This window comes from Phaethon aethereus (assembly GCF_964289735.1).
Source record: "Phaethon aethereus genome assembly, chromosome: 3".
NCBI lineage: Eukaryota > Metazoa > Chordata > Aves > Phaethontiformes > Phaethontidae > Phaethon > Phaethon aethereus.
In genome coordinates this window covers 66310348-66326242 of record NC_138576.1, presented here as the reverse complement: position 1 = coordinate 66326242, position 15895 = coordinate 66310348, and the positions used below count along the sequence as shown (strand labels likewise).

The 15895-nt window shown below is 42.4% G+C and overlaps 1 protein-coding gene across 2 annotated transcripts in view; it reads right to left on the bottom strand.

The window, feature by feature from the left end:
- PEX7 (peroxisomal biogenesis factor 7) overlaps positions 1 to 15895 on the bottom strand; it is a gene marked incomplete at its 3' end in the record, with an annotated part of 50423 nt that overhangs the window by 22170 nt on the left and 12358 nt on the right. For both annotated transcript variants that reach the window (XM_081998459.1, XM_081998458.1), the window contains exons 6-8: positions 9680 to 9786; positions 9120 to 9233; positions 4182 to 4237 (exon numbers count right to left, since the gene is read on the bottom strand). In XM_081998459.1, the coding sequence (XP_081854585.1) occupies positions 4182 to 4237; positions 9120 to 9233; positions 9680 to 9786 (277 nt within the window). The remainder of the gene's footprint in view (positions 1 to 4181; positions 4238 to 9119; positions 9234 to 9679; positions 9787 to 15895) is intronic.

Sequence of the window (15895 nt, the reverse complement as noted above, 5' to 3'; positions counted from 1 at the left end):
ATCTTAAAGGCGCAGGAGCAGACAGTCCCCATGTGCCGTAAGAAGAGCTGGCGGGGAAGGCAACTGGCCTGGCTGAACAGGGAGATTTTGCTGGGACTCAGGGAAAAGAGGAGCGTTTATCACCTCTGGAAGAAGGCACAGGCAACTCACGAAGAGTACAAGGATCTCGTTAGGTCAAGCAGGGACAAAATTAGAAAGGCAAAAGCCCAGCTAGAGCTCAGTCTGGCCACAGTTGCAAAGGATAATAAAAAATGCTTCTACAAATATATTAACAACAAAAAAAGAGGAAAGGGGAATCTCCATCCCTTACTGACTATGGCAGGGAACATTGTCTCCAAGGATGAGGACAAGGTTGAGGTACTTAATGCCTTCTTTGCCTCGGTCTTTAATAGCCAGTCCAGGTATCCACAGGGTGTTCAGCCCCCTGAGCTGGAAGATGGGGATGGAGAGTACAATAACCCACCCATAATCCAGGAGGAAGCAGTTAAGGACCTGTTAAGCCACCTGGACACCCACAAGTCTATGGGGCCTGATGGGATCCACTCGAGAGTACTGAGAGAGCTGGTGGAGGAGCTTGCCAAGCCACTCTCCATCATTTATCAGCAGTGCTGGTTAACAGGGGAGGTCCCAGAAGACTGGAGGCTTGCCAATGTGACACCCGTCTACAAGAAAGGCCAGAAGGAGGATCCTGGGAACTACAGGCCTGTCAGCCTGACCTCCGTACCGGGGAAGATCATGGAGCGGCTTGTCTTGAGAGTGCTCAGAGGGCACGTGCAGGACAACCAAGGGATCAGGCCCAGCCAGCATGCGTTCATGAAAGGCAGGTCCTGCTTGACCAACCTGATCTCCTTCTATGACCAGGTGACCTGCCTAGTGGACAAGGGAAAGGCTGTGGACATTGTCTACCTGGACTTTAGTAAAGCCTTTGACAACTGTCTCCCTTTGACAGCATTCTCCTGGAGAAACTGGCGGTTCGTGGCTTGGACACGTTTACTCTTCGCTGGGTGAGGAACTGGCTGGATGGCTGAGCCCAGAGAGTTGTGGTGAATGGCATTAAATCCAGCTGGCAGCCGGTCACAAGTGGTGTTCCCCAGGACTTGGTTCTGGGGCCGGTCTTATTCAATATCTTTATTGATGATCTGGATGAGGGGATCGAGTGCTCAGTAAGTCTGCAGATGACACCAAGTTGGGTGGGAGTGTTGATCTGCTGGAGGGTAGGAGGGCTCTGCAGAGGGATCTGGACAGGCTGGATTGATGGGCAGAGGCCAACTGTATGAGGTTTAATAAGGCCAAGTGCCAGGTCCTGCACTTCAGCCACAACCACCCCATGCAGCGCTACAGGCTTGGGGAGGAGTGGCTGGAGAGCTGCCCAGCAGAAAGGGACCTGGGGTTGCTGGTTGACAGCCGGCTGAACATGAGCCGGCACTGTGCCCAGGTGGCCAAGAAAGCCAACAGTGTCCCGGCCTGTATCAGAACTAGTGTGACCAGCAGGAGTAGGGAAGTGATCGTGCCCTTGTACTCAACACTGGTGAGGCCGCACCTTGAATCCTGTGTTCAGTTTTGGGCCCCTCACTACAAGAAGGATGCTGACGTGCTGGAGCATGTTCAGAGAAGGGCAACGAAGCTGGTGAGGGGTCTGGAGCACAAGTCTTATGAGGAGCGGCTGAGGGAACTGGGGCTGTTAGGTCTGGAGAAGAGAGGGCTGAGGGGAGACCTCATCGCTCTCTACAACTACCTGAAAGGGCGTTGTGACGACAAGGGTGTTGGTCTCTTCTCCCAAGTAACGAGTGACAGGACGAGAGGAAATGGCCTCAAGTTGCACCAGGGGAGGTTTAGTTTGGATATTAGGAAAAGTTTCTTCACTGAGAGGGTGGTCAAGCATTGGAACAGGCTGCCCAGGGAGGTGGTGGAGTCGCCGTCTCTGGAAGTGTTCAAAAAACGTGTGGATGTGGTGCTTCAGGACATGGTTTAGGGAACATAGTGGCGCTGGAATAATGGTTGGACTTGATGATCTTGAAGGTTCTTTCCAACCTGAGTGATTCTGTGAATATCTGTCGTTTAAAAAATTCCTCACTGGGTTAGCAAGCCTGTTGGCAAAGATGCTGCTCTTGCCTTACTTTGTCAGATGGATCTTATGCCTGCCTTACAGTACCCAGTTGCTTAGAAGAGGACCCTGTGGTTGTACAAGACAAAGCCCTGCTTGCGACACCAGCTATGCAGCCAAGTGCTGACTTGCTGGAGATGTCTTTTCCTAGCTGAACCTTTTTCCTTCACTGTCAGTATCAAGGAAAATACCACCTGGGCCCCCAACACCATGTAGCGACTCGTGATATGTTCATGGTCACCTCTTTCAGCAAGATGAGAACACATACAGGTAAAAAAATGGGAAAAGGCAGTGTTCTGAATCTGGACAAACCCCAGCAGCCTCTCCACAACCTCCTGGACCTCAACCCAAGGGAGGCAACAAAACCTTCCAAGACACCAAGTTGGGTTGGCAGACAGATACTTCAAAAGGGAATGCAACAGGAGGCAGTCCCCAGTCAGGTTGCACATTTTTCTTTTGGTGCAGACACTTGATTCAGGCTCAGCTGACTCTGATAACTCCCCAGACTAAGCTCGTTCTTGCTCACCCATTTCCAGGGCACTAAATCTGTTCTCTAGCTCCAACTTGTGTTGACAGAAGTCACAAGTTTCCAGCCTCCCCTATCATGGGAATCTTTATCCTCACCCTCTGCTGCTAGAAGCATAGTCTCTAACTGTCCCTCCTTCCATGCGCTGTGGGATTTGGGCTCTCACTTCTGAAGGATATCTGTGAAGACTCTGTCAATCTTGCATTCACTATCCTTGATGGTACACAGTCTGCTCATCTCCTCCTGCAGGTCCTTCACCTCATTACCTCAAAGTGAACAGGTACCTCCCACAGGTGAGGCCACCATCACCCCCAGCCCCAAGAAGAGACACCAGGCACTCCCTGCAGCCTAAGTCCTGGAAGGCAACATCCTCTCTAGTGCTATTGAGGTTGAGGACTTGCATGTACCAAGGACAACTGCTCCAGCAACTGTCTCCCTGTGGAATGTCACCATTGTCACTGTACAGTCTCAAGCAGTTCCACACCATCTCCAGCAGAGCTTCGGAGCCCCTTTGCACTGCTGCATGTTTCTGTTAGCTGCGTTCTGGGAGCTTGGATGAAAACAGAGTATTCCAGTGATACCATTCTTCCAGTAAAATTTTTGAAACATACAAAATTCCTACAATGCTTAACACACTAACTTCATGATGCAACTTTATATGATGTTATGGCAAAAGACTACATAGATTTATAATTTAGAAGCATTTACAGGACTGAAACTTAGCAAAGATTCCCTTAGGAAACAGAACCTTTCTGTGTCTGGTGTCAGACCACTTAGTGGTGAAGTGACATTAATCGGGATGATTTGGGTGAGTGGGATAACTTTGCAGTCACTTGTGGAAGAAAGAGGGCTTCTCCCATCTGTAAATGTACTGCCTACTATATTCAGTCCATGTTATAAAATTAAAATGTAGATCAAAGAACGCGATTGAAATATTTGGGAATGTACTTCATCGTGTATTGACTTATGACACTGTGTATCTTAGAGAAGTCCTAATATGAAGCCAAACTTATTTAGGACTTTTAATCAGCTTTAAATCATCTGTATTATAAAATCCTCAGCAGTATCAAATACACTGGGCAGCCGGGGGAACTTGCAGAAGTACTGTCTGAAGAATTTCAGCATACACGCCGTGGAACAACACTAAAGCTTCCTAAGATACTGGCAGGACAAAAACTTTGTTCATAAAAAGCTTAAATAAAAATATGTCACAGAAACATAAGAAGTCACCCACCTACATTCATTTAAGAGGTTATTACCTTCTTATCAGACACTATCACAGCCAGATGCAACTACATTCATCAGAATTGTGTGAAAAGGATTACAGAAAGCATCTGTCAGAGCAGATATCATTCAGAAGAGTGACTGAGCTAGCCTTTAACTGAAGAACCCATGCATTTTCGATATCACTTATGAAGAGAGAAAATATCCGACAGCAACATTAACTACACTTCAGCATGTCCACTATAGAACTCTTTTCTATTGAAAGCTACATTATTTTGGATTATCTTTCCATTTCTATCCAATTAAAAAGAAACAACACAACTGTACCTCACAGTAAAATCATAGGAGCAGGAAGCCAATAAGGTTGCATGGAACGGTGAAAACTGCAAGAAAACAAAACACAACAACTTTTAAAGTAAAAACATTGTGAACGTATACAGACTTACTATTAGTACAAAATTATAAAAGTTCGGCTATTTAAACTGTCTTGGTAGGTACCACATCATGCTGCAACAAAACCCGACTACATCAACAAATTTCCCTGCCATGCTTCTAACTACAAGGAATAACTCTATGGGATCCTGGTTTGGTTTGATTTCATTACAGCAGTGCCAAACAACCATGCTGTAAAGTTAAGGAGTTTTAGGACAGTCATATAAACAGTCATTAAATTCTGCTTTTGGCTGACAAGCTGAATATCATCTCATTATACAAAGCGAATTTCAGAAAAGCTGTGTGACCAGTTTACTATTTTCAGAGAGAGAAAATATGTGCCATACTGCAGAGAATGTAAGATATATTACTTCATCAATTCCATGTCCTAAAATTTTGAAATTATTTACAGAAATGGGAAAATTGGAGAAAAGTTGAAAAACTGAAGGCAGTATAACGTCACTTCCTAATGTCCCCCTCTCCTGCAGGGCATTGTACAGGACACACTCTTCTATAGACTCTTGCAGGCAGGTCTAAGAACTGCAGCAATAAGGATGCAGTTATACAAAAATTGTTCACCTTGGCTCCAGCTTTTTGGCAATTCTCAGTTTCCAACTATTTTAAGGAGTGCATTTCTCAACAGGAAATACACAAGTCATTGACATTACTTCAGTTTGAAATGCAGGTTGCCCACATCATGGTTTATCAGTAAGATTCTTTCTGCAAGACTTCCAATATTATTCACAGCTACTACAAAGTCAAAAGTTAAGTCTGGGCTATTGCCACAACTGCCCAAGTTGCCAAGAGAGCAGTGTATGTTGCTGCCTGCTGAACTCTGCCGACAAGAGTTCTCTTTACTATAGCAGAACTGAGGGATGTGCATGCTTGAACTTTAACCTCCCCAGCTGCCCTTCAATTTCTCTAGAGAAAAAAAAATTTCACAACAAAACATCCTTTTCTTCTGCACCTCAGGAATATGAATAATAATGGGGAAGAAGTCTGATAAGCAGCAAAAACCAATAGCACATTTCCCACATGCCTCCTTTGCATCTTTGTCCACGTGGTTTCAGATGAAGCAAAAAAAAATCTTGTCAAAGCTGAAAAGCTTTGTCATTAACCTTAAGTACCCTAGAAACTTACCTAAGCAAACTCCACCAAAATACTTAGCAGAGTGCTACACATACAAGTTGAAAGAATTTGTGTAACGTCTTTCTGCTAAGAGAAGAGAATTTTTAAAATTCTGCTCCACATAACTGTAAGATACTACAGTTTTATAATCTGAACAGTTTTATGTAGACAGAACTGAGACCAACATATCATCCAGCCTGACCTCCAATATTTCACAGATCATTCATCCAAATATCTTTTTAGGTAAACTCAAAAACCATAACCATGTTTCAGTATAAGAGATTAAAGCCAGCTAAGAATATGAGACAGCCAAATGCACCAATGTCAAAATCTCCTGAAAAGGGTTCCAGACAACCTCAGTGTGCTGATAATGCCCTGTACTGCAGTGAAAGACCATAAGAAATCTGCAGGAATCCTGACAGTATCATATTGGGTAGAATTCCTTGCCAGCCTCAGATCTGACAGTCAACACAACTCTGAAGAAGTGAAGAGAGTACAAAAGTCAGACAGCTGAAGAGCGTGATTTCATGGTTGGTTTAAGGTAAGAGTGCACTGCTGTCAAGACTGGTGGCCTTCCCTTTCCTTTCCACTTCAGGCTGTGTGCTCCTCCTTTGTGTCTGGGCTTGCAATTGTGTGGTTGAGTGACAAATTGAGACAGCTTCGTGATCCAGACAGAAACTTACCACTTTTAGGGACAGGATTTTCAGTCAGAGCAATGAGCTGAGCCAGCTTGCTGCAGAGCTTTATAATTGCTAATGTCAGCACAATGTAGGGGAAGGGACACTGGTAGGGACAGCTGCCTCTAGGTAGCGTCCTGGTCTCTCTCTCAATTTAGTGAGACTGGTGAGTTACACCACACAATTGTAGATATGCCGCACCACCTCTAAGTGCTGGCCCACCTTCTCATCTCTTATGCCCACAGAGACCATGTCTATCTTGAAATGGAAGCTATAAAAGCCTGCTAAGACTGACCAGAAGCCAATATGATACAGAAGTCAACATGGCTGGTGCTTGCAGCCCAGAAAGCCAACTGTATCCTGGGCTGCATCCAAAGCAGCATGGCCAGCAGGTCAAGGGATGTGATTCTGCTCCTCGACTCCGCTCACGTGAGACCTCACCTGCAGTACTGCATCCAGCTCTGGGGTACCCAACATAAGAAGGACATGGACCTGTTGGAGCGAGTCCAGAGGGCCATGAAGATGGTAAGATGGCTAGAGCACCTCTCTGGTGAAGACAGGCTGAGAGAGTGGGGTTATTCAGCCTAGAGAAGAGAAAGCTCCAGGGAGACCTTATAGCAGCCTTCCAGTACCTGAAGGAGGCCTACAAGAAAGCTGAAGAGGGACTTTTTGCAAGGGCATGCAGTGATAGAACAAGGGGTTATGGCTTTAAACTGAAAGAGTCTAAATTTAGATTAGATATAAGGAAGAAATTCTGCACTATGAGGGTGGTGAGGCACTGGGACAGGCTGCCCAGAGAAATTGTGGATTTGTTGGAAATATTCAAGGCCAGGTTAGACAGGGCACTGAACAACCTCATCTAGTGGAAGGTGTCCCTGCCCATGGCAGGGGGGTTGGAACTAGATGATCTTTAAGGTTCCTTCCAAACCATTCTATGGTTTTATGTACTCTCACATACCCCTCCTTTGCACATGTATGCATATACAGCCTCCCCACTGTGTCCTTAAAGCCACTTAGTGAATTGATCTCAGAGGTTGGTGCAAAGAAACTTCTGCTGCTGGCCAACTCTTAACAATCATTTCAAGGCATTTTAAGAAAACAGGGAGCATGATGGGCCCTAAAATGGAAACTCAGATGAGATAGTATAAGAATATAAAAGATACCCTACCTGGTCAGGCCAACAGTCTTTGAGTCCAGTGCTCTGTATAGTTTACATGGCATCTTCTGAATTTTAGTTTGTACCAATTGCCTCTGGTCCTCTCACTAGATACCACTGAGAAGAGTCGTGCTTTGTCTTCTCTGTTTCCTCCAATCATTCATACACAGTGATAAGATCCTCCCTAAGCCTTCTCTTCTCCACACAAAACAAATCCCAGCTCTCAGTCCCTCCCAATAGGACAGAAACTCCAGTCTCCTGATCTTCTTTGTGTCCCTTTCCTGGATTTACTGCAGTATATCCATGTGTCCCTTGTATTGGGAAGCCCAGAACTGGACTCAGCACTCCACATGTGGTCTTACCAGTGCCGTGAGTAGCAGGGAAAGATCACTCCCCTCAACCTGCTGCCAATGCTCTTCCTAATGCAGCCCAGGATGATAGACAGTAGAGAAGTTAGAGCTGTTATCCCTGTCTAGCTCTTCTAGCTCTGTTTATTGATCAGCTGCTATCCATGACCCTGATGACACTGCCTGCCTATGCAACCTTTTGTGCAGAAAGCTAATTCAAGAAGTCTAACATCCGATGTGTAAAAGCAGTACTTCCATCTGTTGGTAAACCCATCGTCTATTAGTTTCACCAAGTGTCCTTTAGATTTATTACCACAAGTTATGGTGAATAACAATTCTGCATTCACTTTCTCCATTTTATCATGAAGACAACATGCTATGAATCTCTTCGTGGCAGAGCTGTTTTAAAAAGATCCCACTAACTGTCAGAGAATAAGAATATGACAGTCTGTATTGATTGATACTGTATTGATTCATCTGTCTTGTCAAGTTGGAGTTGCAAAATGATCTAGTTTAAAAAACAAGAAAAACAAACTCGAACACCACTGCTAAACATTATTCTTTTGTGAAGAGCATTTCACGAAGCCAGGTTAGAGCACAGTCATGCAGGAATTAAATTAGAAAAAAAAGACTAGACAGACCATCCATGGGGATAGCAGGCAAGGGTAGCTGGGATAAGGAGGAACAGGAGCTTCTCAGGCCACAAACAGGATTTGTGATACGGAACCACTCTCTGAGTCACACCCTTTTCTGACAAATTACAACCTAAGGGCATTAACTTTTAAAGATGTTAGAAACAGATAAAAAATTCCAAGGTCATATGAAGCAAAATACTGACTAAGAATAGTTTTTTCCTGACAGTTCAGACTTCCTAGAAAATATTAATAAACATACCTGTTCCTGAAAGGCTTTAAAAAGGATCAGGTATTATTTGACTAATAGTAAAAAATAATAAGCACTAATATGAAAAAAAGTCATTGTGTATCTAGAGCAAATTTCTACTGGTGTGCGATCTAGCCGTACACAAATTCAGTGTAGTCACCTGTAGCCTTCCATGCATGAAGTTTCTAAATTCCTTTAAACATCTTAACATTTTCTTTGTATACCCAAAAATACATATTCACAACGAGTTCTGTATCATGTGTTATGTGAATACTGACGCTTTGTATGGGGAGAAAAAGGCACAGCACCATTAAAAAAACAGTAAGGGAAGGTATTTTCTCTATCTCAAATTTCTCAGATAACTTAGCTGAAGTAAGCTCTCCAACCCTCTCTCAAGCTCTTGAGCACTCCTCACGGAAATCTATTGGACTTCGAAGATGTTATTCACTTTGAAATCCCAGTAATCTGCTAAACATTAAAATGTTTTACAACACTAAACTGAAGTACAGTCACTGTAGCATCAAAAATCTTCAACACCTGCTGGTTTTTTCCTAGTTATTAGTTAATATAAAATATTACTGCTTTCCAGAAAAATTTGCCTAACAATTCAGTGGTGGTCAACGTGGAATAAAACACAACTTACTTTTACTCTTCTGATAGCATAGGTATGACCAAGCAAGATGAACACTGGTTGTCGTATGTTTCGCAGATCCCAGCCTTTCAAGCTACAGTCAACTGCACCAGTTACCAGCAAGTTCTGATGATTTGATAAAACACAGACATATCAGGACAATTTAATTATTAAATTGCAATGATTCCTACGTTGGCTACAAAAGTTATTTAAATCAAACAATACAGATGAATAAACCATAAATGAGGTCTCATTGTGTAAATTATAAGAGAACAGAGAAATACAAACTGTTTCTCCACTATGGACTATTCTGTCCACTACACAAAAGAATAAGCAAAACCTCTGATATTCTGTTGGAACAATGCTCTTCTGAAGATGTAGTAGTGAATGAGAGCAACAAAGCAACTAGACATGTTTTTATAATGAGAAGATGCACTAATCACAGAATCACTAGGTTGGAAAGGACCTTCAAGATCATCAAGTCCAACCATTAATCCAGCACCACCAGTAAAAACCCCAGCTATTTAATGAGCAGTTCAATTAGGGAAACAGTTGGATGAACAGGTTTGTACCTCATCATACTTGCACCAGTCACAGCTCAAGATCTCAGCCTGGTGGGCTGGTATCACAAGTTTGACTCCTGGGTCCTTCACATCCCAAACTCTTAAAGTCTGGTCACCTGAAACAAAGAGAAATTGATTCAACAATGTTGAATCAGTTATGGGATACAGTCCAGTACTTAGTAGAGAACTGTTTCTTAGCTCTGTGGAATACAAACTATTATATAAGGACATTCATGCCAAATAAAGCAAGCACATCATAGACACAGAGGGCAGATTGATACACAAAAGGAATCAGAACTGACTATTGCTCTTTCATTAGGAAAAAACCAAACAACTTCATTTTATTACTAATACTTTCAACATTTATTAAACTCTGGTTTGATTAAAAGGAGACAGGGTAAAATACTCAACACTTAATTAAAAGCAAGAGCTTAAGGTCCATTTAAAAATGGACTTAGAAGACCAGAATCATGAAAAATCTTTCTCTGCAAGCCAGACGAGGAAAACTACCTAGACACATGCTTTTGGCATGCAGAAAAGTGAACAGTATTTAAAATGCGACTTCTCTCCAGATTCTTTCAATAAAAGGAAAACTTAAGACGTGTTACCTATACTCGTCATGTGCAAAACCTGCAGTTACTCTCATTTATTCAAAGATCAGAAGATAAAATAATTCTGCTGTAACTATTACACACATTAAAGGCAACGTCTGCTCCAACCTCAGAGCATACACACACAGAGGTCTTCAGAGAGCAATGAAAGGAGTCCAGCCTAACTTGAGCTGTGAATCACTTGAATCTCTCTCTACCTCCAGCCATAAATTGTCTTTTACCCCTAAGATCTTTAGCACTAGGGTATAACCTTCTTGCCAATTCAGTTCCTAATGGCTTACAATTAGGAAGCCATTTCTAATGGCAGTTTTCCATGTAAAACTGCATCGGCTGACAAGACAACCACGCTTTTCATTTTTTTTTAATCATCATTCTCTCATTAACCCTGAGTATTTAGCTTTGTAGCAGCAAAAATGGATTCTCCAGCTCATTTGTTTACAGAGAGAGAAAATTAATTAGAATCCATGATTATGCCTATGTTCACTCAAGAGACAAGTGAAAATCACTAGAAGCTGTGTCCAAACACCCATGCTTTCTACAGAAAGCATGCATCAATACTATCTAAATTAAAAAAAACACTGTTTTACCTTACTACTGAAGAAATTACTAATGCTTCTTTACTAGAAACACTCCTGGAAATCCTCAAATTGGTTATCATCAATAATTATGATTTTTGTGCTGTTTAGATACAAGCATTTTGATAGTTTTAGTGCCCAGCTGGTCACTGGCCTTATAATATGTAGCTGGGCACACAAAATCATAGTTCTTTTCAAAAAACTGGCTACAGTTCAAACAAAACCATCCCTAGAGCCACAACAATATTCCTACTGCATGAACTACCAGGCCTTTTGCAAAAGGACATAAAACGTTTGGAAAGTTTGAATTAAAAAAGCGAAGCTAGAGAGAGTTTGGTTCCACTGCATGACACAAGACTGGCCTTATGACTGTAGTACTACACAAATCATGGGAAGCTTTGCTCTGATGGCCAGTTGGCTTTTCCTCCAACTCGATGACAGTGAGAGATACTGTGCTCTTGGTGGCTAAATTCCCTACCTGTAAGGTGGGAACAACACATGATTTCTCATGGTTTTCCCTCCCCTTGCCTGTTTTAATACTGTCAAGAGTGAGACTGCTGCTCAGTATATGTAGAGCACTCCTGACAATGACACCCTGCAGTCGGCGGAAGCCCGAAGCATCACTACAGTGCTTATGAAAACAGGACAACATATGGAGAGGAAGAACCATGACCAGCAGGGTCTTGGCAAAAGAGAGGCAGTATGCCCGTCCACCCACCATTAGTATTGCTAATCTGCTTGCCTGCAGAGGACAGATTTCAGCTTGAGTCTTAAGTCTTCCAGAGATATTATAATGGACTTCTTAAAAAGCTTTTATTTTAATTTCATCAGATAACATAGATTTGAAGGGGAAACACATATTTCACTACAGACAGGATCATTTTTCCCAAGCAAATAAATATGTAAATCCAGATGAAATAGAAAGAACTGCTATAGAGATGGGCCATAGAAGCATTATGAGGGCCAAAAACATTTGGAAAAGTAAGTTACTCAGCCAATAACAAATTAGATGCTAAATATACAATTGCCTCAATTATTTCTTTTTTTGATAGAAAATGCTGACGCACAAGAAAGTTATTTTCCCTTTCTTTTTTTTTCTTTGAAAATGCTAGACTTAGCTGTTGTTAATTCTGGCTGCCACTATTTGTGAAATGTTTTTAAAAGAGTAACAGAACATGCAGGTGAACCTTTCTGTGAATAGAAGAGACTGAATTAAAGCCAAAGGCAAATCAAATTTTCCCATTTAAACTGTAAATGGAAGAATTGATAAAAAAGCTAATACAGTGTAATCCTGACACTTTACACATTTTAACAGACTTTTTTTTTACCTCAAACATCCTTCTATGACTTCATTATATATATAAATATATATATTTACATTTCAGTTCAACAAAAATTGCTATTAAAAATTTTGGAATTTCACACATTTCCATGATCCCTTCAAATCTGCATTACAAAGGATGCATTTCTTCCATATGGTAAAGCAGAAGTAGGATAATAATAGAAGGTACAAGTAAAGCACACCTAGTACAATCGTATTCACTAACAACCACTTCCAGCTGGCATCCCAAAGTAAGCAACCACAAAAGTGTCCAGCATGTGCCCCACAAAATATTTCTATTTTTGTAAGAAGCAATTTCTCTATGACAACAAATTTTTGCTGGTCTGTTAGATAATTATGATTCCAGATTTGTTTGTATATTGTACTTGCTTTCTTTCATTTTAATGAATATTTGTGAAATCTTGGACGAATCAATAGAACTACACAATATACACTCATCTATTCAAAATTTTTGAAATGGATGCTAATCTACAAGTACATCATCCCTGTACATGGGGTAAGAATGCTAATGAGAATGACAATGTATGGTAGTGAAAGGATACAGTTTATTTAAGATTTAAATTTCACGTAGGTTTCATACTAACTTTTAACTCAGATGTATTTTACCCAAATCCATAAATCATACTCTAAGTCCTGTGACAACAACGAGCTAAGTAATCACTGCCAGGCAGTGCAGGGGTACAACATTAACTATAAAACATAGCTAGGTATTTGAGAGATTAATGAAAACCCAAGAAACATTAAACACTATCTGAAGGAAAAAAGGACTCCAACCAAGACAGATACAAATTTTTTTTCAAGAACCAAAGTACCATTACCTTGAAGTTTGGTTGGTTGGTTTGGGGGGTTGCATGTGTGGTTTTGTTTTGTAGTTTGTTATGTTGTTGTTTTTGTTTAGTGGGGGGTTTTTTGTTTGTTTGTTTTTTGTGGGTTGTTTTTTTTTTTAAGTTCTAAAGCAAGAAATCTGATTTTTGGACACTGTTCTCTCATCAAGAAAAAATACCACAAATAACATATCATTAATTTACTGTAGGAAAATAATTCAGCATAATAGACACAAATATTGGCATATATCACAGAATCACTACGATTGGAAAGGACCTTCAAGATCATCAAGTCCAACCATTAATCCAGCACCACCATGTCCCCTAAACCATGTCCTGAAGCACCACATCCACACGTTTTTTGAACACTTCCAGAGATGGCGACTCCACCACCTCCCTGGGCAGCCTGTTCCAATGCCTGACCACCCTCTCGGTAGAGGAAATTTTTCCTAATATACAATCTAAACCTCCCCTGGCGCAACTGGAGGCCATTTCCTCTCGTCCTATCACTGGTTACTTGGGAGAAGAGACCAGCACCCTTGTCACCACAACTCCCTTTCATTTATTTGTAGAGAGCGATGAGGTCTCCCCTCAGCCTCCTCTTCTCCAGACTAAACAATCCCAGTTGCCTCATAATCCTCCCCATAAGATTTGTGCTCCAGACTCCTCACCAGCTTTGTTGCCCTTCTCTGGACACGCTCGAGCACCTCAACGTCCTTCTTGTAGTGAGGGGCCCAAAACTGAACACAGGATTCGAGGTGCGGCCTCACCAGTGCCAAGTACAGGGGCACGATCACTTCCCTACTCCTGCTGGCCACACTAGTTCTGATACAGGCCAGGACGCTGTTAGCCTTCTTGGCCACCTGGGCACAGTGCCGGCTCATATTCAGCCGGCTGTCAACCAGCAACCCCAGGTCCCTTTCTGTCGGGCAGCTCTCCAGCCACTCCTCCCCAAGCCTGTAGCGCTGCATGGGATTGTTGCGGCCGAAGTGCAGGACCCTGCACTTGGCCTTGTTAAACCTCATACAGTTGGCCTCTGCCCATTGATCCAGCCTGTCCAGATCCCTCTGCAGAGCCCTCCTACCCTCCAGCAGATCAACACTCCCACCCAACTTGGTGTCATCTGCAGACTTACTGAGGGAGCACTCAATATCTTTATCCAGATCATCTATAAAGATATTGAACAAGACAGGCCCCAGAACAGAGTCCTGGGGAACACCACTTGTGACCGGCTGCCAGCAGGATTTAACACCATTCACCACAACTCTCTGGGCTCAGCCATCCAGCCAGTCCCTCACTCAGCAAAGAGCAAACGTGTCCAAGCCACGAGCCGCCAGTTTCTCCAGGAGAATGCTGTGGGACATGCTGTCAAAGGCTTTACTAAAGTCCAGGTAGACAATGTCCACAACCTTTCCCTCGTCCACTAGGCAGGTCACCTGGTCATAGAAGGAGATCAGGTTGGTCAAGCAGGACCTGCCTTTCATGAACGCATGCTGGCTGGGCCTGATCCCTTGGTTGTCCTGCACGTGCCCTCTGAGCACTCTCAAGACAAGCCGCTCCATGATCTTCCCCGGTACGGAGGTCAGGCTGACAGGCCTGTAGTTCCCAGGATCCTCCTTCTGGCCTTTCTTGTAGATGGGTGTCACATTGGCAAGCCTCCAGTCTTCTGGGACCTCCCCTGTTAACCAGCACTGCTGATAAATGATGGAGAGTGGCTTGCCAAGCTCTTCCGCAAGCTCTCTCAGTACTCTCGGGTGGATCCCATCAGGTCCCATAGACTTGTGGGTGTCCAGGTGGCTTAACAGGTCCTTAACTGCTTCCTCCTGGATTATGGGTGGGTTACTGTGCTCTCCATCCCCATCTTCCAGCTCAGGGGGCTGAACACCCTGTGGATACCTGGACTGGCTATTAAAGACCGAGGCAAAGAAGGCATTAAGTACCTCAACCTCGTCCTCGGAGACAATGCTCCCCGCCATATCCAGTAAGGGATGGAGATTCTCCTTGCCTCTCTTTTTGTTGTTAATATATTTGTAGAAGCATTTTTTATTATCCTTTGCAAATGTGGCAAGACTGAGCTCTAGCTGGGCTTTTGCCTTTCTAATTTTGTCCCTGCTTGACCTAACGAGATCCTTGTACTCTTCATGAGTTGCCTGTGCCTTCTTCCAGAGCTGATAAACTCTCCTCTTTTCCCCGAGTCCCAGCAAAATCTCCCTGTTCAGCCAGGCCAGTTGCCTATGATGTAACATCAAAGAAATCTTGACAAGATTAAGTAATTCTGCAGTGCCATTGAATGATTACAAGTTAACATTACATGCTTACTTGTATGTAATTTTTTAAAATACTAAACCAGATTAAAGTATTTAGTCAGAATCAAATAGAAAATCTGTGAGATAATAAATAGCAGAACCCAAATTTCATGACTTGCAAAAACTTCTAGGCATCTTAAAATGATCATGCTGTCTGTTTCTATCATAGATAGTATAAGCGAACCTAGAACAGGATTAATAAAGCTCATGAGATTCCACACACAGAGGCAGAAACAGAGCAACAGAAATAACAGTTTTATTTAAATCACCCAACAGGTCTCTACTGAATGCACAAAATTTTTTTCCATGTAGCACAACCTAGATATCAAGTAAACGTAACTATCAGTGGAAATATGCTTTCCATCTGGTAATTTTTTAGTCTGATACAAAATGCTGTAAAGCTAAAAATCAAGAGAGTTTTAAGTTATTTCAGAGAAGACTTCAACAGACTTTTTCTGAAAAGAGTAAATGGTTTTTTAAAAAAAAATCAGTCAAAACTTTTATATCAGTGTTTTTCAAGATGACTAAACATAAATCTTGGGACAAAATTTTTATTTCAAAATTTAC